The sequence below is a fragment of the Echeneis naucrates genome, chromosome 20, assembly GCF_900963305.1.
Source record: "Echeneis naucrates chromosome 20, fEcheNa1.1, whole genome shotgun sequence".
NCBI classification, from domain to species: domain Eukaryota; kingdom Metazoa; phylum Chordata; class Actinopteri; order Carangiformes; family Echeneidae; genus Echeneis; species Echeneis naucrates.
In genome coordinates, this window is record NC_042530.1 from 75,384 (window position 1) to 95,922 (window position 20,539).

General features: G+C 47.7%; 4 protein-coding genes across 10 annotated transcripts; 3 read left to right on the top strand and 1 right to left on the bottom strand.

The window, feature by feature from the left end:
• The first annotated feature begins 90 nt into the window (after positions 1-90).
• On the top strand, positions 91-4,243 carry zbtb14 (zinc finger and BTB domain containing 14). 4 transcript variants are annotated; one of them, XM_029528715.1, is made up of 10 exons: positions 91-654; positions 1,559-1,747; positions 1,831-2,001; positions 2,105-2,200; positions 2,277-2,420; positions 2,603-2,847; positions 2,932-3,017; positions 3,140-3,279; positions 3,367-3,462; positions 3,553-4,241. In XM_029528715.1, the coding sequence occupies exons 2-10, from the start codon at positions 1,559-1,561 to the stop codon at positions 3,691-3,693; spliced, it is 1,308 nt and encodes a 435-aa protein (XP_029384575.1). In that variant the 5' UTR covers positions 91-654; the 3' UTR covers positions 3,694-4,241. The 4 variants fall into 4 exon arrangements, with proteins under 4 accessions (XP_029384575.1, XP_029384576.1, XP_029384577.1 ...); XM_029528716.1 differs by having other exon boundaries at positions 91-471; XM_029528714.1 differs by having other exon boundaries at positions 100-249.
• arhgap28 (Rho GTPase activating protein 28) lies at positions 4,057-9,822 on the bottom strand. 2 transcript variants are annotated; one of them, XM_029528711.1, is made up of 16 exons: positions 9,595-9,822; positions 8,342-8,552; positions 8,057-8,274; positions 7,732-7,824; positions 7,477-7,588; positions 7,163-7,392; positions 6,665-6,827; positions 6,465-6,556; positions 6,062-6,139; positions 5,823-5,973; positions 5,654-5,736; positions 5,255-5,470; positions 5,048-5,164; positions 4,836-4,963; positions 4,711-4,748; positions 4,057-4,621 (listed from the first exon to the last, which is right to left on the bottom strand). In XM_029528711.1, the coding sequence occupies exons 2-16, from the start codon at positions 8,526-8,528 to the stop codon at positions 4,539-4,541; spliced, it is 1,989 nt and encodes a 662-aa protein (XP_029384571.1). In that variant the 5' UTR covers positions 8,529-8,552; positions 9,595-9,822; the 3' UTR covers positions 4,057-4,538. The 2 variants fall into 2 exon arrangements, with proteins under 2 accessions (XP_029384571.1, XP_029384572.1); XM_029528712.1 differs by lacking the exon at positions 7,732-7,824.
• A 745-nt stretch (positions 9,823-10,567) lies between these two features.
• Positions 10,568-16,600, top strand: l3mbtl4 (L3MBTL histone methyl-lysine binding protein 4). Its single transcript, XM_029529685.1, has 18 exons — positions 10,568-10,618; positions 11,619-11,665; positions 11,858-11,934; positions 12,079-12,183; positions 12,264-12,399; positions 12,475-12,566; positions 12,663-12,805; positions 12,886-12,962; positions 13,083-13,168; positions 13,283-13,393; positions 13,478-13,592; positions 13,721-13,820; positions 13,942-14,058; positions 14,134-14,211; positions 14,658-14,725; positions 15,104-15,270; positions 15,403-15,465; positions 15,547-16,600. The coding sequence occupies exons 2-18, from the start codon at positions 11,638-11,640 to the stop codon at positions 15,778-15,780; spliced, it is 1,797 nt and encodes a 598-aa protein (XP_029385545.1). The 5' UTR covers positions 10,568-10,618; positions 11,619-11,637; the 3' UTR covers positions 15,781-16,600.
• A 146-nt stretch (positions 16,601-16,746) lies between these two features.
• tmem200ca (transmembrane protein 200C, genome duplicate a) lies at positions 16,747-20,535 on the top strand. 3 transcript variants are annotated; one of them, XM_029529687.1, is made up of 5 exons: positions 16,747-17,230; positions 17,593-17,774; positions 18,171-18,357; positions 18,436-18,551; positions 18,940-20,535. In XM_029529687.1, exons 2-5 carry the CDS (start codon positions 17,668-17,670, stop codon positions 19,943-19,945), a joined length of 1,416 nt encoding a protein of 471 aa, XP_029385547.1. In that variant the 5' UTR covers positions 16,747-17,230; positions 17,593-17,667; the 3' UTR covers positions 19,946-20,535. The 3 variants fall into 3 exon arrangements, with proteins under 3 accessions (XP_029385547.1, XP_029385548.1, XP_029385546.1); XM_029529688.1 differs by having other exon boundaries at positions 16,747-17,932; XM_029529686.1 differs by having other exon boundaries at positions 16,747-17,774.
• The last annotated feature ends 4 nt before the right edge of the window (positions 20,536-20,539 follow it).

A 20,539-nucleotide genomic window follows, 5' to 3' on the forward strand; every position in this document is an offset into this window, starting at 1 on the left:
AGGTGAGACTCTGCACACTGCGAAGGCCCGTACTCCGCCTGATGGCGCATGCGTGAAAGGTTTCGCTCAGTCGCGCTCGTAGGATGTTTGGCGCGCTGCCTCGTGCTCCCGCAGTGTGTGCGTGCTGGCGCAAAGCGCGGCCTCCGCTCGTCCTCATCATCAACAACAACAACAACCGGACAAAGTGTGTCCCGGCTGCCGGTGTGCTGACACCCCCGCAGGAGGACGTTGCCCTCGGTCCCTGTCAGAGTAAGAGCCCGCTCCGGCGGCCCCGCGCTCTCCTCGTACCGCGCTTTGGCTCCATTTCCGCGGGGATGTCTGCGCGTTCTCGAGCCGCTCGGGCTCCGTCTCGTTCGTGTCGCCGGGCCGCGGCGCCGCCACTGCCCGCGTGCCTGTGTGTCGGTCCCGGGGAGCACGCGGCCCGCTCCCGGTCGTCCGGTGACGGGCCGGTCGGTCGGCGGAGATAGTCCGGTACGGAGGAACACTGGAAGCACGCCATTTTGTGAAGTAGCGGAGCCTCAGGCCGGATCGTCCGCCATTAAAGCAAACACCGAGTCTCTCCACAAACACCAGAACCCGTTCATACCGACTCCCCAGGAAACGTGTCGGCGAACAGCCGGGCCCACCGAGCCTGTGTGTCCGCCGGGACGTTAGGTGGTAACCGTTATAAGTTAGCACGATAGCTGCGTCCGGCACTCTGACCAGTTCACCGTTAAATTAAGGTCCGCCTCGGGGTTAGCACGTTAGCTTAACCCGCTTCAGTCCGGTTTAAATGGAGAGACCAGCTCGGTGCGGGGCCGGGTGGACCCAGAGTCTGGAGGTCTCCATATAAATCCGAATAAACTGTCAGCTAACAGCTAACAGCTAATCTGAATCCCCGTCCAGCTGAAGGCACCGTGAAGCGAGCACACGCCCCGGTGCGCGTGTCCGCGGTAGTGTAGGTGCATGAACTGCTGCAAACATCCGGGGGGGGCAGGTTGGCTTTTATTACAGCGAGGGAGACCACCCAGACTTTCTGACCGAACCGGACCCGAACCTGTTTATCTGGTCCTGAGTGACATCCCGATGATGTCATCACCTCCGATGTTCCTCCACGATAAAGATCCAGAAACACCTTCATAGAGAACAGTTTTAATAATTGAAATTTCAGTTTAAAAAAGTAACTTAATACTATCACACAGAGAGGACTTGAGGAGGGTCAGTTTGACTGAATGAAATATTTTTGTTTTTATTTTTTTATTTTTTTTATTTTTTTTGCCGAGGACAGAAGTGAAGCCTGTGTCTATGAACCCTGATGTGTGTTCACTGTGATTTCCTTAATCAGTCAGTATTGAGTCTACTCAGACAGCTGTTTGCTCCATCTGGTTGTCAGTTTCTGCTCATTAATAATCTAAAATTGTAGCCCACAGATGTAGCTGTTTATGTTTGGGTGACAGAAGTCACCAAATGTTGCCACAGCAGATTGGACTGTGTGCAGGTTCAATACACAGGGAGAATCTTTGGTGTTTTGGGTGATCTGAACCTTTAACTGGCCGCTTGTTGTGTTTTCTGAGTGCAGATGGCAGAGACAGTCAAGTATGTGGATGACGAACACAAGAGCATTTTCCTGAAGCTGTTGAACGAGCAGCGACTAGAGGGTGAACACTGTGACATCGCTGTGGTGGTTGAAGACGTCAAGTTCCGTGCTCACCGCTGCGTTCTTGCTGCCTGCTCCAACTACTTCAAAAAACTGTTTAAAAAACATGAGGTATACTTTCACTACTACATCTTAAGAATGCCCCAAATCATTTGAAAATGTCCCATGTACCCATAAAACTGTGTGTGTGTCAGGTGGACAACTCATCTGTGATTGAAATCGACTTCATCCGGTCTGATATCTTTGAGGAAGTGTTGAACTATATGTACACCGCAAAGATCTCTGTCAAGAAGAGAGATGTCAACCTTATGATGTCATCTGGACAGATCCTGGGCATCCGCTTCCTGGACAAGCTCTGCTCACAGGTGACACACACAGGTGACACACACACACACACACAGACACACACAGGTGACACACAAAGGTAACACCAAGCAGAGATGTGATGATGTATTCATATGTCCTCAGAAACGGGACGTATCGTCAGAGGACAAAGAGAAGTTTCCTTATGACATTGTGAAGATGGCGTTGCCACCTGAAGCTCAGCTGGCTGCTGAGTCTGAGGTATGGTTCACCAGCCAATCATGACTATAGACTTTTGTCACCTTATTGCTGTCATGACGATGGTGATTGTGTGCAGGTGCTTGGGGAACACAATGACACATCTACCACAGATGACCTTGTGGAGGCTACAGGCAATCAGGAGCTAGACAAGTCTCCCAGTGCAGCTCTGCGTGTGCAGGAAGCCATCCTAAAGGAACTGACCAATGAAGACGTGCACAAGGTACACACACACACACACACACACCCACCCACTCTCACTAACACCTGTTCAGACCCGTCAGCTGTTCCCTGGTGTAAATATGGCTGTGTGACGCCTTAGCCAGGTCCTGATCTGCCTCATTTTCCTAACAGTGATCTGGTTTTGACAAAGAATCACCTAAACAGTACCTGTGTGTTCTCTAGGTGACCTGCTATGATCAGGACGTGGTGACAGAGATGGAGGCAGAGCCCAAAGAACTTGGGGCAGAGCATCATGCCACCCAGACGCTGACGTTTGCCGACAGTATGGGTGAGGTGAAGGACGAGCAGCCACCCGGTTGGTCCACAGCCACGACAGACATGAAGTTTGAGTACCTGCTGTACGGACATCGAGAACAACTTGCCTGCCAGGTGTGTGGCAAGACCTTCTTGGACGAGAGCAGGCTTAGGTAAGCATACTACGCCTGGTAACCCTAACACACCTGGTAGATTTACCTGATTACAACATCTAGTCAATATCTGTCTGCTTTCAGGAAACATGAAAAGCTTCACTCAGCAGAACGTCCGTTTGCCTGTGAGATCTGCACCAAAGCTTTCACCACACACGCCCACCTGAAAGGTACAGAAACACCTGAGGTCTGATTACATGGCGACTGCATTGTGATGCTCTGCCTTTTGGCTGTTTCTGTTGTTTTCTAACTGAGGTTTAGTGTTTGGCTCTGCCTTCACCTGTCATTACAGAACACCTGAAAATCCACACAGGCTTCAAACCATACAGGTGTGATGTCTGTGGGAAATCATTTATCCGAGCTCCAGACCTGAAGAAACATGAAAGAGTTCACAGTAACGAAAGGCCCTTTGCTTGCCAGATGTGTGACAAAGTGAGCTCATCTGACTTGTTGATCTTTGAACCTTCACAGGTTCAAACCCATCTGTCCGTCTGCTCACCTGTATCTGTCTGTCTGCAGGCATTTAAACACAAGTCTCACCTGAAGGATCATGAAAGGAGACACAGAGGAGAGAAACCATTCGTCTGTCCGTCCTGCACTAAGGCCTTTGCCAAGGTACCTCATACTACCAGTGTAGTACTGCTACAGTATGACTGCTATGTGTGAGTGTTTAAAAATCTTCATGTGATATCTCTGTCCTCTCAGGCGTCAGATCTGAAGCGTCATGAAAACAACATGCACAGTGAGAGAAAGCAGCTGAACCCACTGCAGAGTGACACAGAGACACTGCAGGCTGCTGCCATGGCTGCAGAAGAGCAACATCTGGATAACATCAGCTGCTCCTAACATCTGGACCACATCATCGACTTCTGGTCGACATCGCTGTATTAATATTTTCACTGATTTATTTTTAGTTTTCTGTATGGATGAACAATTGTTAAAGGAGCAGTCAATATGTTAGTCCAGATGACAGGATTAATCTTGCTGGTCCCTTTAACATAAACTGATAAGTTCATCAGGTGAGAGTTCGATATGGCCACCACTCTGCAGCCTCATATGAACCAGATTGGACAGGAAGTGGCCTGTTCAGTTCAGTGAGCAGACTGCTGTGTTTAAAACATATGTTAACCATTATCACTAAACCACAGGAGCCTGGAGTGGACAAATGAACTCACAGGCTCTGGCCCTCTGACAGGACCAAGAGCAGGACCAGGATTCAAACCTGTCCTGAACCCTCAGCACTCTGATCAGAATGCTGTGAGCGTCAGTGTCCGTGCTGACCAGCAGGGGGAGACAGAACAGCATCAGGAGATGTTTGTTTTTAATGTCAGCTTGTTTTTACATCAACAAACACGTTTATTAAAAACACAAACACTGGTTGATCCTCTGCTTCACCATCAATAATCAATCTATAGAAAATACAGTGCAAAAAAATTATATTTAATGTCCATTCAGCCTGTTGAATAAGAAATGATGGTCTTCATCAGCTGTGATGTGACCGACCCACAGGGATGTTGTCGCATCACAGGAAGTGATGCAAGACAGATGTTATAACAGACAGGAGGAATCTGTGGGATAGTTTGTTGAGAGGTGAGGCAGTTGGTAAGGCACATTGTGAGTTGTGACCAGGTTTGTGTTGGGGCGGTGAGACAGGAGAGGTCAGAGAGCAAGATGGGTATTGGCACTGTCTGTCAGGGTTTGATCAGCCAGTCACAGTGAGGATTCACTCTGTAAACATCCAATAGGACACAGTCTGGATGGAGACGCCGCTCACCTGAAACTCAGACAGACAGACAGACAGGCAAGTTTAGTCATGTGTTGCCATACCTGTGAACAATGTGATGATGTCATCATCCAACTCACAGATGTTTCCTCCCACTTCATACAGACACTGCACAGGACTGAGGTAGAGACAGAGAGGCAGAGAGAGTGAGACAAGAGTGTGATGTATGTATGTCAGCCTGTGTGCATTTGTGCATGCGCTTTACCTGTTCTCAAACTCAAAGCGGGCAGTGATGTCTTTGGCTCTTGTATGTCTGTCAAGCTGTATCGCCATTGAAACCTTGGTGTGTAGAGGGGCACAAACCCTGATCACACCTTCACACAGATCTGTGATCTACACACAAAGACAGGTGTGATATCACAGACACAATAGAACAGTCCCGGTTCTGGTCTGGCGTTGTTCTGATGTGGGTCTCACCTGGTTTCTGTCGCTCCTCCTCCTCAGCAGTAGTTTCTTCGTCCTGGAAAGACCAGACTGTTTCTGATTAGAAGCCTGGTTCATCTGCCTTACCTGAGACAACAGGAAGCTTGGTACCTGGCACAGAAAACAGGACGTGAAGTACCATTTGGCTACCATGGAAATTACTAGAGTGACCAGGCCCATGCAGGTGTGTTGCAGACTCACAATCCACAGCAGGTCCTGGTGTGTGATCATCAGTTGGACCAGTTGAGCTCCACCCACTGCCTCCTTGATCTCCTCCTGTTGCTTGGCGACAGACTGCTTGTGACCACGGTGACGGCAGGAGAACAGGTTGGGTGCCATCACCATGGAGACGTTCCACAGGGACATCCGGTTCTGGTCCTGACAAGAGACCACCTTACGTAGGAAAACGAGCAGGGCCTGTAACCATGGAAACAGATACAGGTTTCTCAGTTTACTTGTAGGTTCGACTGATGATGAGGCCCGACTCACTGAGTGTGTGTGTTTTGCTTCTCTGATTTTATGTGTGTTGTTACTTTGAGGTCGTCTGTAATGTTAGTCTGAATGTCTGTACATTGTGTTAGTGTGTGTGTATGTTGTTACTCTGAGTGTGTCTCTGTTGACTTCAGGGAGCAACAGCATCAGCAGCTGCAGAGCCTGAACCTGATGGACCACAGAGGAAACACCTGCAGAGACAAACATCACAGGTTCAGCACTGCTTCAGTATGAAGGGGCGGGGCCTAAGGCTGTGTGTGTTTGTGTGTTTATATACCCAACAAAGAGTGGAAGGTTGGTAGGTGTGTGTGTGTCAGCAGAGGTGTCGGCAGCTCCCTGATGAAAAGCTTCAGTAAACCTGCAACGTCCACCTGTCTCACTGCTGACCAGTCCAAGTCTCCACACCTGTCTAACTCTCTACGCAGATACTGCAGACGGAAAGGTGTAACAGATGGTGATGTTCAGATGGACGGAAAGATCCACTGTCATCCACTCACATTAAATGAACAGTGTTACCTTCAGTCGAGCAGCTGATCCTGAGACTCGAAGTATCCCTTCAGTCTGCAGGCCGGTCTGCTCTAAAATACACAACAACTGCACACAGACACATGCATTAATGTTTCATTTGTTGACTGTGAGGGACAATTCCACAGGAAGAGCTGCACGGTCATGGTCCCCTCCAGGTAAATCCTGAGGCTGTTTTCCCCAATGATGAGGTCAAGTTCCTCTGCAGAACAGTAGAACTTGTCAGACAACAGCGGCGGATCATGTGATTTAAGTTAAAGTGGGACACATTTATCTTCATGCTAACTGCTAACCACCAGGAATGTTCAACTGTTAACGTGTTAGCTCAGCAGAAAGCTAGTTGTCTGCTGATAGAGCACTGGCCTACAGAAGGACACACAGAAAGATTCTTCACCTTCTGGAAGACAACAGGAACTTTGACTCCAGGAAAGCTTCTCCTGTCGTTCTCCAGCAGCGAACATAGAGGGACCCCGAACACACCGCCATCTGGGGGTAGATCGCAAAATATATGGTTATAAAAGGTTTTAAAAAAAAAAAAACAAATTCTTGTGGAAATGACAAAATCGATATGCTTTAAGTCAAAATGAAGCACACCACGTGTCCTGCACCGCTGGGGACGAGTACGTTTGGTTTGGACACCCAGAGTGAGCAGGAAGGTGGAGAGCTCGATGTGAGAGATGAAGCCAAGCTGGGTGAGGTCATGTGATGACAGGTCATCTGTCCAGGTGAGTCCATGAGAGGGAGAGACAGGTACGAACTACACACACAGGGAGGCAGTGAAAGATATAAAATTTCTTTAAAATTAGTCCAGCCAGACCTGAACCTGAACCACATCAGCTGGTTCTGTGTGTTCACTCTGATGATGTCCCCTCAGGATGAAGCTCCAGAGAGAAACACAACTTTAGATTTTAAGTTTCCTTCACTTTCACAATGATACGGTTATATCCTGCTGAACCAGAAGCTGATTCAGCTGTTTAACTACATGGAAAAAAATACAGGCTGAAAACTTAAAGGTCAACCAAATAGCAACATTGTGGTTTACATTACCAAAGCATGATTCTCACTCACAGGAAGTACAAAAATAAGACTCACCGGTTTATCACTGCTGTGATCATGGAAACGAAGACAGTCCCAACAAGCCCTTCCCCATCTGTGCTCGGTCACGCTCTCTGAATATGGAGTGTCCCGCAGAATCCAATCAGCTCTCCTCGACTGGTTTACACATGGCATTTGGGTGTGAGGAGGGGAGGGGGGAAGAAAGTCTGTGGGGGATGATGGATGTTCAAGATCCTCCAGCAGAAATCTGTTGAGAGTTGGTCGAACTGAAACAGAAGAATGGACAAAAAGGAGTGGAACCTCCCGAAACCCAAGACCCTTCAAAAAAGTTGAGCAGACAGACAAGTGACCTCTGTGAGAGCTGCGGCGGATGGTTTTGGTTGTGATGTGGTATCGGCTGGGAAGAGCCTCAGGGTGGTTGGAGGAAGGGGAGGAGCATCTGTCAGTTGAGTCAATGTTAGGCTGAAATAGGAGGACAGTCATGAATCCACTGTTCTACAACTAAGAGGTCAGAGTTTAAATGAAACCTGGGAGTTTCAGGCGATGACAAAGGAGATGTCCCACCATTAGCTGTGAGACAGTGTCTAAACCTGCTGCTCATTTACCTCCTGTTGTGTTTGTGTCTGCCTGTGATTCTCTGGTCCCCCAGGTTCTCCAGGTTCTCCAGGTTCTCCAGGTCCCTCCCTCAGGCCACAGACCTGCAGGTGAACTGCTAACTGTCACATCTATTGACTAAAATGTGAGCATGATGGTTGTGTCTCTGTGTGTGTTGGACAGGTGACCTCTTCAGGTAAGACCCTGTCCCCACCCAGTGTCAGCTGGGATTGGCTCCACCTTCCCCCCCCCCACAACCATGACAGAGAAGCGGTTTAGCTCATGGATGGATGTTGTGTATATTTTTGTGTGTGTTTGTGTATAGGTGAGTCACACCTGAGTGAAGACATCACGGACGTCTCTGATTGGCTGTCTGTTTCTTTTCTTCAGTGTCTCGTTGTAGTTGTCCAGCCTCCTCTTCACTGTGGCAACTTGTTGCTGTGTTAATGTGGATAGTAGTACCTCAGCTGGTGGTGGCACCTCCTTCTCCTCTGAGGCCATTACCAGAGAGGATAGCCCTGACTCTTTCAGCCACTCCTCCTCCAGTTCCACCTCTGCAGGTGAACAAAAATAGGTAGAAACAGAGAGGGGACCGCTCGCTCTACTACTGGTTTGACTTACCATCCATACTCTTCCTCTCGTCGTCTTCCTCATCCTCATCATCTCCCTCCCTCTCCTCCTCGATGCTTTGTACTTCCCTCCAGTAGGTTTCCATGGCAAAATGGCGAGGGTCAGAGGTCACTGTGCTGGGAGTTGGAGGGGTGGGAGAGGGGCTGGGTGGAGTGTTGGTCGGTGGAGACGAGAACATCCTCTATAGACAGATACATGAATCCTGAAAGCCAATCAAAGATGTGTTATGGAGATGGCATTTGTTCACAGACACAACCACAATGCAATCACTGTCTGTGACCTCACCTCACAGCTACATCTACAACCTCATTAAAAAAGGAAGTTGTTTAAACCATCTCAGGTGTCAGATTGAAGTGAATCTGTTGGTCAAAGTCCATCTAACTTTTGTGCAGACTCACATAAAACATTGATGGTGTGAGGACTTTGCCTCTTCCATTGTATAGATCTGTGTGTTTGTGTGTGGGCCTAATGCTTTTGGTTCTCAGGGGAAGACAGAGTGCACAGGCTAATGCTAGCTGCTGCCATGTGTCCATTAGGAGGAAATGGATGCTGTTGTCAGGGATAAATGTTTTCACTCAGATCCTCAGACGGTAATCTGACCTGGTTATTCCTTGACGTTAAATCATCTGAAAAACACACAGACTTCTTCACGATCAGCTCTAAATTCAGTTCAGATACAGTTTTGTGACGACATCTAACCCTAACCCTAACCCTAACCCTACTGCTAATACTTAATAATACTACCGTTAACACTGCAAATGCTGCTTCTAATGCTACTGTTATTATTGCTATTACTTATACTATCACCAGTCTTGATCTGTTACTGGAACTGGTTAATCTGGTCCACATTTGTTCTTGAGCTGTTCCTTGGTGTTCATCCAAACCAGATTTGGGTTTCAGAAGCTACGGTGTCAGCTTGTTAGCCAGTCCTTACAGTTGACAGGTCCAGTCCAGTGGTTCAGACTAGCTTGACCCATAGGCCAGAATTTCAGGTTGTGATGTGGTTCAAATTCAGCTTTGAAAGGAAGCTTCTCTGTGGCTCAGATTTAATCTGTTGAAATCAGGTCCACATCCATTAAACACAGCAGGTAATGAATTTGTTTCTGATAAGACATAACTCCCCACCCTTCCTCTTCCCCATTGGGAGTATCAGTACCATTAACAACTCATCAATATGTTATCAATCGGTGTTTGATCAGTCGATCAGTGATCAATCAAGACATAAAGACAAGAAACAGACTCACCCGTCTTCAGCGTGTCTTCTGATCCTGAGCCTCTCTGAGTGGAGATTTAGAGAGGAGGGAGGGGGAGGAGTCGGGACAGACTGGGGGGATTGTCTCCACTTTAGAGCAGCAGCTAGACATCAGCACACACTGGGAATCAAGACAAATCAATGCAAAGAGCACTGATGTTATTGGCCTAGCTTAGCACAAAGACTGAGATGATAATGATGGTGATGATGAGGAGGAGGAGGAGGAGGAGCATGATGGTGGTGATGGTGATGAGGAGGAGGAGGAGGAGCATGATGGTGGTGATGAGAAGGAGGAGGATGATGGTGGTGATGGTGATGAGGAGGAGGAGGATGATGGTGGTGGTGATGGTGATGAGGAGGAGGAGGAGGAGGAGGATGATGATGGTGGTGATGAGAAGGAGGAGGAGGATGATGGTGGTGATGGTGATGAGGAGGAGGAGGATGATGGTGGTGGTGATGGTGATGAGGAGGAGGAGGATGATGGTGGTGGTGATGGTGATGAGGAGGAGGAGGAGGAGGAGGATGATGATGGTGGTGATGAGAAGGAGGAGGAGGATGATGGTGGTGGTGATGGTGATGAGGAGGAGGAGGAGGAGGATGATGGTGGTGATGGTGATGATGACGAGGAGGAGGATGATGGTGGTGATGGTGATGATGACGAAGATCACTGACAGGGACACTGGTAGTTTATGCGCCTCCTGCTGGTGAAGTGTTGGTGTGAAACAGAAGATGGAGCTGAGGTCAAATCTTTATTTTTGTTTTCTTTTGTTTTCTAAATTAATTTATCTCTTTGGTTTAGAAAAGGTGGAAGTTCAGCAGAGTCTCACGATTTTAATGGAAGGCATCGTACTTGCTGTAAAGAAACTTTATTTACCACAGCGGTTTATGCTTTCACATGTTTATTTATCGCTTAAATTTACACCCCACCCCTCCGTCTTTTGGAGACGCATGCGCAGTGACCTCTCCGTATTTCCGTGGTGGAGCTGTCAGCGGTCTGAGGTGGGACACCAGACTCGGTAAGTTTCTGTCTAAAGCCACCGGACCAGAGCCGGATACTCCCGGTTCCCTCTATCGGGACCCCCGGGTCCCCTCAGCGGCTGTGCGCAGCAGCTGCGGCCGCTCGCAGGAGCCCAGAGCCCGGTGGAGAGAACCGAGGAGCACCGGCGGGTCTGAGCTGTTTATTTCCTGATTTATCCTGCGTCAATTAACACAGCTAACGTCAGCGCACTTCCGCTCACTGCTTCACAATAAGAGCCTGACCACGAGCCACTCACTGGGAGCGTGTACAGGTTTAGTCTGAGGAGGTTCAGCAGACATTCACAGTTTATGGATGAAGGTTAATTATAGTTAGTGGAGGTCACTGAAACATTGAAATTGTGGTTCAAGTTAGGTTCTGAGTTCGATTCCCTGTGTGGAGTTTGAATGTTCTCCATTTGCCTGCATGGTTCCCTCCAGGTAGTCCGGTTTTCTGAATGTGAGTGTGAATGGCTGTACATTTTGTGTGTATCGTTTTGTTGTCTCTACATGGATTCCGTACTGTAATAGACTGGCAGCCTGTCCCGGGGGAACACCGCCCTCACCCGGAGCATTAGCTGGGATTGACTCCAGCACTCTTTGTGACTCTGATGGGACTTCCTTCTCTGTACTGCTTTGACCCCGATCCTTTTACAGCTATATAATTCAATCCTGCAGCTCAGACAGCCGCTGCTGGAAGACTTTAACTTTGAAAGTAGACTCGTGTGGACTTCCTGTGTGCTCGTCTTTGTGTTGTGGTGTCGTTTCCTGCCTGATGAAAATGCTCAAGAGTTTATTTTATTAGTTTGATAACTCAGGTAGTCGTTTATTTTTGGACTGATCAGCGGTGATCGAGTTTGTATTGATCCGTATTAGTAGTTGTTGCCGTGATCAAAACACAGCTTCAAATTCATCTGTTACTACAGGACAAAATAACAGCTCCCATCAGAGCTTTGTTTACTTTCACTTATTCACGTTTGTTTTCATTTCCTGTCTGAGCAGAAAAACGTCAAGAAGGAGGATGAAGAACAAAGTCAGCAGCACACAAGGTAACACACAGACACGCACACACACACAGACACAGACCTCCTGAGCTGTTTTCTCTTCTTTACCTCTGATGTCATTTTAATGTCATTGTGATGACATCACCTGAACAGAAATACAGGCAAAAGGGATTCAGACCTGAACTGAGTCACTGTGAATGACTGTAGGGTTCGTAACCACGCTGTGTGTGTGTTCAGGGAGCAGGTCCTGGTCCTGGCAGCAATACCTGAACCAACAAAAGGCTGAAGCTGCTCCAACAACACTGTTCACACAGGTAACAGTCTCTCTCTCTGAGCTATCTCTGTCCAACCCGTCTCTCTTTCTCTGACCTCTCTCTCTCTCTCTCTCTCTCTCTCTCTCTCTCTCTCTCTCTCTCTCTTTCTCTGACCTGTCTCTGTCTGACCCGTCTCTCTCTCAGTCCCAATCCTTTCCCAGTAGGAGACATGGTTTTAAAGTTGGGATGAAGCTGGAGGGTGTGGACCCCCTTCACCCATCCATGTTCTGTGTGCTGACAGTCGCTGAGGTAATGACGCGCGCACAAGCACACAAAAACACACAAACACCTGGAATGCCGGTCAGGTGACTCACCTGTCTCTCTGCCAGGTGATTGGATATCGGCTGCGTCTCCATATTGATGGATACTCTGAATGCTATGATTTCTGGGTAAATGCTGACTCTGCAGACATCAGACCACCCGGCTGGTGTCGAGACCACAAGCTCAAGCTCGACCCGCCTAAAGGTGAGTGCAAGACCCGCCCACTACCAGGTAACCCCATCACCCAGTTGACATCACTCCACCTGTCTTTCTTCACAGGTTACAGTGAGACAGAGTTTGACTGGCAGCTCTACCTTCAATCCACAGAGTCTCAGGCCGCACCCCCAACCCTGTTCACCTGTCACACTGCTGTCAGTATACACCTGTCTGTCTGTCACATGGACACTGCTGTCAGTATACACCTGTCTGTCTCTCATCTGTCTGTGTCTCACCTGTCTGTGTGCCAGGACTGTGGGTTCAATGTGGGGATGAAGTTGGAGGCTGTCGACAGAAAGAATCCTGGACTCGTCTGCGTTGCCTCAGTTTCCAACGTCATCGACAATCGTTTCCTGGTTCACTTCGACAACTGGGATGACACATATGACTACTGGTGAGTCCGACAGGTGAACAGACAGACAGGTAACTGCGCTCCAGTGTGTGTCGGTCTTGTTGATCTGTGGTGTTCATCAGGTGTGACAGCAGCAGCCCCTACATTCATCCTGTCGGCTGGTGTGAAGAGCAGGGACGACCTCTGACCGCCCCCCAGGGTACTACACTGTATTTCACTGTACTACAGTAATATATTGTAGTTCTAGTTATTATACTACACAGTTACTGCACACAGTATCTCAGCTGTAGTACTCAACTTTGAGAACCTTGTTTTGCAGGTTTTCCAAACCCGGAAAACTTCCTGTGGGAAGAATATCTTCAGGCTACTGGTTCCATTGCTGCTCCCAGTTCAGCCTTTACACTGGTGAGGAAACCAGGAGGTAGATGAGGAGCTACTGTAGGGCAGTAAAAGAGGACAACTCTCGTGTCCAATCAGAAGGCTGGGTATAATGATTGACTGTTGCTTCCATTCAATCAGAGAGCTCCACACGGATTCCAGGTCAACCACAAGCTGGAGGCCGTCGACAGGAGGAACCCCATGTTGATCCGCGTCGCCACAGTAACAGATACCGAAGACTACAGGGTCAAGGTTCTGTCTACCTGTCTTGTCCACATGTCTATGTGTCTATCAGCCTACGTGTGTGTGTGATGTCATAAAGGTGTCTACCTACAGGTTCATTATGACGGCTGGCCGCAGCAGTTCGATGTCTGGTGTGACAGTGACCTCTGTGATCTTCATCCTGTCGGCTGGTGTCAACGCACAGGACACCCACTGGAACCTCCCCCAGGTCAGACAGACAGTCAGACAGACAGGTCAGAGACAGACACGCTATAGACAGACAGGTCAGAGAGATAGACAGATATACTGTTGAATTTTTCTTGATTATCTTAACATTGTTTTTCATGTGTGACACAGGCTCCTCCCCCCTGTCCTCTCCCTCTCAGGGGGTGTGTCCCACTCCAGGTTGCAGAGGAGTTGGACACATCAAAGGAGCCAAGTACACTGGACACCACAGGTACAGACACCTGTCCCACACACCTGCACGATATGCTGAAAGCTGTTTTGGATTCTCCTGAGTGAAGTTCCTGCTGAGTCACAGCTCACTCCCTCTCTGTGTGTCACTGTCTCTCACCCAGTGCCTTTGGCTGTCCGTACTCGGACATTAATATGCGTAAGGAGGTGGTGCTCCCTGATAGACTGGGAGGAGAGAGAGTTGTCACCCTTGTACCTGTTGCTGTGCTGCAGTCAGACAGGTAAATGTTCTTCTTCTCAGGATATTCACCTGTCTGTTAACCTGTCTGTCTCTCACCTGTCTATCTGTTGAACAGGAGAGGCATCCAGGTGAAGACAGAGCCGACAGACAACAATGTGGTGCTTCCACTGAAGAGAAGGAGACAGACAGAAAGGTGAGACAGGCAGACAGTATGTCAATCTCTCAGCTGACAGATTTTCAGAAGAAAGTACAGGAAGTGAGTGGGTGTTTATTGAGAATAAATTATCTCTAGGTGTTACATAAGTGTTTTATATAATGCACACATACAGACATTTTTGTATGTCACTCGTGTGACTGAACTGACAGTAGTGTTGCAAACCAGACCAGATCTTACCAGACTGGAGAAAAAGACCTGAATCAGGACCAGAACTTAAGTTTGGATGACATAATTTAGTTCAGACCGTTTCCCACAACTGAGCAATTGTTATGAACACACATACACGTGCACGCACACGTATATGGACACACACCCAAAGTCATCTCTGGATTTTATTAGGACATCTTATGCGACATGACTTTCAAAATAAAGGCTGTAATAAAAGAAAATCACCTCCCTGTCTCTTTTGGCCCCACCCCCAGACTCTCTCAGCCAACCAAATTCCTCCGAGTGAAAGAGGAAGAGGAGGAGCTTCCCCTTTTGGGACCAGGTATGCTTGGTTACATGCTGGTTTCCATAGAAACAGGTTGATGAAGTCTGTGTGAACACACTAGCAGCAGGTTACCTGCAAGTAACCATGGCAACAGCACAAACTTGGGGAACCTAGGGTTAAAACACCTCCCCCCTCAGTGCATTTCCATGGAAACAGCCAGCTCATCTACCTACTGTTTCCATGGAAACAACTCACCATAGTAACAGCTCTGTCCATTGTACTCTATAGATTTTGTCCTATGCAGATTCTCATTGTTTCCTGAACAGGTGAACAGTGAGACAGGTGCCTGTCTCACTGTTCACCTGGTCCAAAACCCACAAGACTGCAGAGTCCACAGAGTCCTCTGTACATCTGACCTGTCTGTCTCTCTGGCAGCAGCAGAGTCCAGTCTGCAGGCCGCCCTCCACCAGTCTGTCTTTCTGTCTGCTATGTCGGCGCAGCCCGGTCGTGACCTGTCGCTCTGCTGGGAGCAACATCGTAAACTGCTGCCGGGGGTTGCAGGAGTCCACTCTGAGGCTGTCCAACACTGGAGTGTCCAACAGGTCAGTATGATGGGACAGAAAGAGAGAAACTGGTCAGGTTTGCCATCTGAACTCTGTGTCTGTTGGCAGGAAGGTCTTGTAAATGTCTCTCTGTCCTGTCTTTTTTTTTTTTACCTGTCTGCCTCTCTGCAGGTGTCAGACTTTGTGGAATCCATCCCTGGGTGTGAGGAACAGGCCAAACAATTCAGGGATGAGGTGAGATGATCAATCAGCTGTTGTAGATTTGATGACATTGAAATGACTGCAATCTGATTGCTTCTTCCCACTACGTTTTAGCAAATCGATGGACGGGCCTTTCTCCTTCTCACCCAACAGGACATCGTAAGAATTATGTCAATAAAACTTGGTCCCGCCCTCAAAATTTATAATTCCATCCTGATGTTCAAACATGGTGAGGACAGGAGCCAATCACATGATGAGGAAAGGAGCCAATCACACGACAAGGACAGGAGCCAATCACACGATGAGGACAGGGTCCAAACACACACAACTGATGCCTGCAGCTCATGACAGACATTGGGGTCCCCCATTGTTTTCGATTCAGTCATCATTCAGATTTAATGTTGTGATGTCACAACTGTGATCTCAGGTATGTCTTTGATGTCATATTCTCTCACCTTGCCTGAGACCACCTGAGAATCTGCCTCCGTTGAGAGGCGGAGCTAAACAGGGGTGAACTACTAAGACTGAACAATAACCTCAGGCTGACCATGTGAAAGGAGGCAGAGCCTAAAAGATGTGAGAGTAAACAACATGTGCTTCAAATGGCTGCTGCTGTCTGATTGGCTGTAAGTAGAAACTCGAATGCAGATCCCATTTTTGTAAACTGACAGTCCAGTAAAAACACAAATTCATGAAAGAGAAGAGTAGCATAAAAAATATCAGGAGAACTTTATTTTCATTACAATGTTTTATAAATGCTGAAAATTGTATGAAGAAAAAATATTTTACATTTATAAATTATATAATTAAATGTCAACATTGCAAATAAAATAAAAAAAGATTGAAAATCTAAAAATATTAGTTCCAAATTGCTCAGTCAAAAAAAGTTTTAAGGTCTCATCTTTTTATAAATAAGGGGGCCCATAAAACACCACAGATGACATCCTACTGGCTCCGCCCCAGTTAGAGGATTTCAGGTGAGATGCCACGCCCCCTGTATCTCAACTGAAAACATTTGTATTTATATTTATATTTTATTGGTATTTTAACCCCAGACAAGCTGCCAGGACATTTTTTCCCTCAGGTTTCCACAATAACAGGTGATGCTATTATTATTACTTCCTGTTTCTGTCAGTGTTTAATGAGCTAAATAAAGTTTTTGATCTGATCATTGATTGGCTCGTTTGCCTCGTTAACTAGGTGATAAAATGTAGTTTAGACTATTGAATATTGATCAGGTGAAAGGTCAAAGATGCTCCAGTGCCACCTTGTTTGAGGCCTGAGCTCTTCTTTGGCAGTGGGGAAGGGGTCCACCCTGGATCAATGTAGTTGTAGGTTAAATGTAGACTGGGAGATGTAGTTTTAATCCAAAGGGGTCAAAAGAAATGTTAAAGTGCAGGCTCCCACTAAGTTACCCATAATTCACAGCTGTGTGCACGAGGATGACAAAGAAGCTGAGTTGCTGATGTTTCATGTACGGAGGCTCAACGAGGAAAAACTAATTGTTCAGCTCCTGTTGAGCTGTTCTGCCTCCCTCTCCTACTAACAACATCCCAGAATCCACATCAGTCCCCCCCCCCCCCCCCCACCACCAGGCATTTCTCTCTCTCTTTGTAGGAGGAGACTCGTTTACCCCACTGCAGAAACACAGAAGGGTCGAGAGAGGTTTAAAGTGACAGAGAGAGGAAGGAGCGGGGGGGGGGGGGGGGGTTAAACACCGAGCAGCAGCAGGAGGATGAGGAGGAGGGGAACGATGAAGGTGAAGAGAAAAGACAAGAAACATGAGCCAACAGCAGCCGTGAGTATAAGTGTCTGTGTGCGTGGTGTTCATGATCGATCCGCGGATCAATTATATTCTATACGGTCTGTGTCGTGGTTGATCTTTATTGATAGACACTATTCTACACTGATCATCTATTGACAGTCAATACTAAACTGGATGGATCCTTTCACATGTAGTGACTATTACTGATGTGAGTATTGACCAGGTGATCAGCGAAGTGTATGTATTACATGTATTGATCATTACTGATCAGTGTCTATCAGTATTTATCAGTGTTATTGTGAGGGTGGAGGAAGAAGACCTCTGCTGTGGTGGAGCTGCAGAGGATGCTGGGAGAAGCAGTTCGTTCAAATGAGCATTGTCTGTTTCCCTGAAAGGATGTTGGCAACTGAATCCAGGTGAGGTGGCATTGGGTGGGTGTGGCCTGTAGTGCCACTGATTGGTGGGTGGTGATGATCGCGACCGGTGGCCTCTTGCGGATCAATGCCCGGCGACAGGACTCACTGAGGTCCAGACCACAGAAACCGCACACGCACAGGAAGAAGAACAAGAAGAAGAGGTAACACTGATCTTTGTACTACCGGTGAGAGGACTTTTTCTTATTTCAGGTCCTCTTCACCATCATCATCATCAACAACAACAACGTTATTTATAGATCTCTTTAAAAATTGAAGCTTCTGGCCAATAGACGATTTAAAAGGAATAAATTGTGAAAAGGTAAGAGACAATCTGGGTTGGACTGGCTTTTTTTTTTTTTTTAGAAATGGACATGGCATGAAGATGCCTGGCCAATACAGATTGGTAAAGTGAGGCATAATTAAGAGAGTATTAAGTTTATTTGAGTTCCTGTGAACAGGAAATAAATTCAAGTTAAACTGAGAACCCCAGTCCTGCTCCAGGTCTGATGGTTCCAAAACTGGTTTTCTCTGTGTAATGTGCATTAATTCCCCTTCAGGAGAAGTGAGGTGGTGGTGGTGAAGGGGAAGCTCAAGCTGTGCTCAGTCTCAGGTTTTGTGGCGGCGGTTGGGATCCTGGTCCTGCTTGTAGGTGTGGTCATGGCAGCTCTGGGCTACTGGCCGCTGGGCGCTGCCATGGCCTCGATCTCATCCACTAGCTCCACACCTGTCCCCACTGACATCCAGGTAACATCGGGGGTGGGGGTGGTGTAGGGGGGAGGTTTTCACCCGCTGAGCTCACACGAATGTCTCCCTGTCACCCAGAGGGGCGAGGAACCCCAAGGAGGGAAAGAAGATGCTGATAGATTTAACTGGACAGAAACTGTAAATGAAACAATCCGACAGCCTCCGCAAGGATTTCTGGAGGACTTTCTGGACAGGTAAGCTCCTTTACGAGGTTGTACCTCTTTCTGTAACTGAGTTCACAAAGTGGGAACTAGTTCTGAATGTCTGGTAGGAGGTGGTAGAGGTCAATAAGGAGGTTCTATTATTGCATACATTGATCTTAGAATGGTCTGGTGGGTTTTAGGTGGCCCAAGTGGCCCATTAGGTGGTTTTTGTGGTATCTCAGTGTGTTTGTCAGGATTTTCTAGGAAGTTTCAGTCATACTGATTCTATAGTATATTTGGCAGTCTTAGGTTCTTGTGGTATTTAAAGTGGAGGTTCTGGCAGCCTTGTTAATGTTCTATTTTGTTGTGTTGAAGATACTTTCTTGTTTTGGTCTGCACTGATGAGGTTGCTGTTTGTCCTCTGATTGATTGTTTCAAGGTATCTGTACTCTGACAGCTTGAAGGTCTTTGGTCCCCTCATCATGGGCATTGGTATTTTCCTCTTTATTTGTGCAAACGCTGTCCTGCACGAGAACCGGGACAAGAAGACGAAGGTCATCAACCTGCGGGACATTTACTCCACTGTCATTGATCTCCACAGCCTCCGCAGGCCCAACTCATTCTCTCACTCCACCCACCACTCCTCAGCCAATCCACTCAATGGCCTGGTTAACTACGTCCAATCAAAGAGCTTGGAATCTAAACCTCGGTTTTACCCCACCTCGCTGATGAACAAGAAGGAGGCAGGGGGAGGGGAGGAAGAAGGCAGAATGTTGTCAAGGCAACAGTTGCATGTAAGCAGCAGAGCTGGAGGTGGGGGCAGTGATGGACGAGCAGATTCAGTATTCAGTATCTACCAGGAGCACCCAGACATACCTCCTATCCTCTGCTCCTCTAGCTCCCACAGACTCTCCCTTCCCCCAAGCTTCAGCACCCCTCCCCTCTCCAACTGTTGGGCCTATCTGCAGAGGGAGGAGCCAAGCTCGTTTACCTTACCGACACGCCGGCCAAACCCCTCAGCTCTCCGCAGGAGTCACTCAGCTCGGGCCAGAACGGGTCGGGGCTGGAGAGAGGGGGGAGGGGGAGAGAAGCAGTGGTGTGGTGGGGACAGCAACAGACAGGAAGGGGCATCCCGATCCCCCAGACCCTTCCAGGAGGTACAATCAGCAGCTTACTGCCTCGAGAGGGAGACACCAGGAAGCTCCCAGGCCCTACTCCTTCTCTCTTCCTCCTCCCTCACCCACTCACACCTGTGTCTCTCCTCCATGTCTCGCCTCCTCTCCTCCTCACCCCTGACAGAGCCCACCTGCAGGAGGCAGAGCCTACCGACCAGCAGCATCACCACAGGTTACAGCAAACTGACGCAAAGAGAGGACGAATCGTTTGAGTCAACTGAGATGACATCATTACAGATCAGAACTTTGAAGATAGAGGAAACATCATAAAGGAAGTTTATGGAGGAGTAGAGGGTGCTGTCACAGCTGGGCTCTGGACTGAGGAGACATACAGCCAATCAGGAACCAACTCGGTGAGTGATAGCACAACTCTGGACTCATGTCACATCTTAAGCATTAGCATTACCTCACCAATTCGCTTTAAATGTAACCAAACCAAAACAAAGAAACTTCATCTGCACTGATACTGAAAATGATGAGTAAAGGTTATGATGATGATGACCCCTACTGGATGAATGCTGTTGTAGCAAAAAGAGTCTTCCAGATGAATAGGGTTTTTATATGAGTTGAGGGGGGGTGCATTTTAAAATTATTGGTCTACCTGAGTCACTTGGGAAATTATTGACAGGGATGTAACAGCCATCACTGAGCTAATAAAATCGTACAAGGATAAACTGTCACCTGGAAGAACTGTCTGGTTTGGATGCTTTGTTGACCCGTATTAAAAGTTATGAAGTTGTAGCTTCACACTGTCTTCCACTAAACTGCTTCCTGTAAACTGCACAAACCCGATTAGACTGCAGTCTGATCTGCATTGTCCATCAGTGAAAATCAATAAAGCACATGAACTTCTGTTCTGTGTGT

Bases quoted from the DNA above. Each gene is read 5' to 3' on its own strand.
- zbtb14 (XM_029528717.1), top strand. From the start codon at position 1,559: ATGGCAGAGACAGTCAAGTATGTGGATGACGAACACAAGAGCATTTTC. The intron at 2,848-2,931 runs GTAAGCATACTA...GTCTGCTTTCAG, and splicing joins TTGGACGAGAGCAGGCTTAG to GAAACATGAAAAGCTTCACT. The intron at 3,280-3,366 runs GTGAGCTCATCT...GTCTGTCTGCAG, and splicing joins CTTGCCAGATGTGTGACAAA to GCATTTAAACACAAGTCTCA.
- arhgap28 (XM_029528711.1), bottom strand. From the start codon at position 8,528: ATGTTCTCGTCTCCACCGACCAACACTCCACCCAGCCCCTCTCCCACC. The intron at 7,825-8,056 runs GTGTGACTCACC...GTTCACCTGCAG, and splicing joins TCCGTGATGTCTTCACTCAG to GTCTGTGGCCTGAGGGAGGG. The intron at 5,165-5,254 runs GTGAGTCTGCAA...TTTCTGTGCCAG, and splicing joins ACCAGGACCTGCTGTGGATT to GTACCAAGCTTCCTGTTGTC.
- l3mbtl4 (XM_029529685.1), top strand. From the start codon at position 11,638: ATGAAGAACAAAGTCAGCAGCACACAAG. The intron at 11,935-12,078 runs GTAACAGTCTCT...TCTCTCTCTCAG, and splicing joins CAACAACACTGTTCACACAG to TCCCAATCCTTTCCCAGTAG. The intron at 12,806-12,885 runs GTGAGTCCGACA...GGTGTTCATCAG, and splicing joins GATGACACATATGACTACTG to GTGTGACAGCAGCAGCCCCT.
- tmem200ca (XM_029529686.1), top strand. From the start codon at position 17,668: ATGATCGCGACCGGTGGCCTCTTGCGGATCAATGCCCGGCGACAGGAC. The intron at 17,775-18,170 runs GTAACACTGATC...ATTCCCCTTCAG, and splicing joins AAGAAGAACAAGAAGAAGAG to GAGAAGTGAGGTGGTGGTGG. The intron at 18,552-18,939 runs GTAAGCTCCTTT...GATTGTTTCAAG, and splicing joins CTGGAGGACTTTCTGGACAG to GTATCTGTACTCTGACAGCT.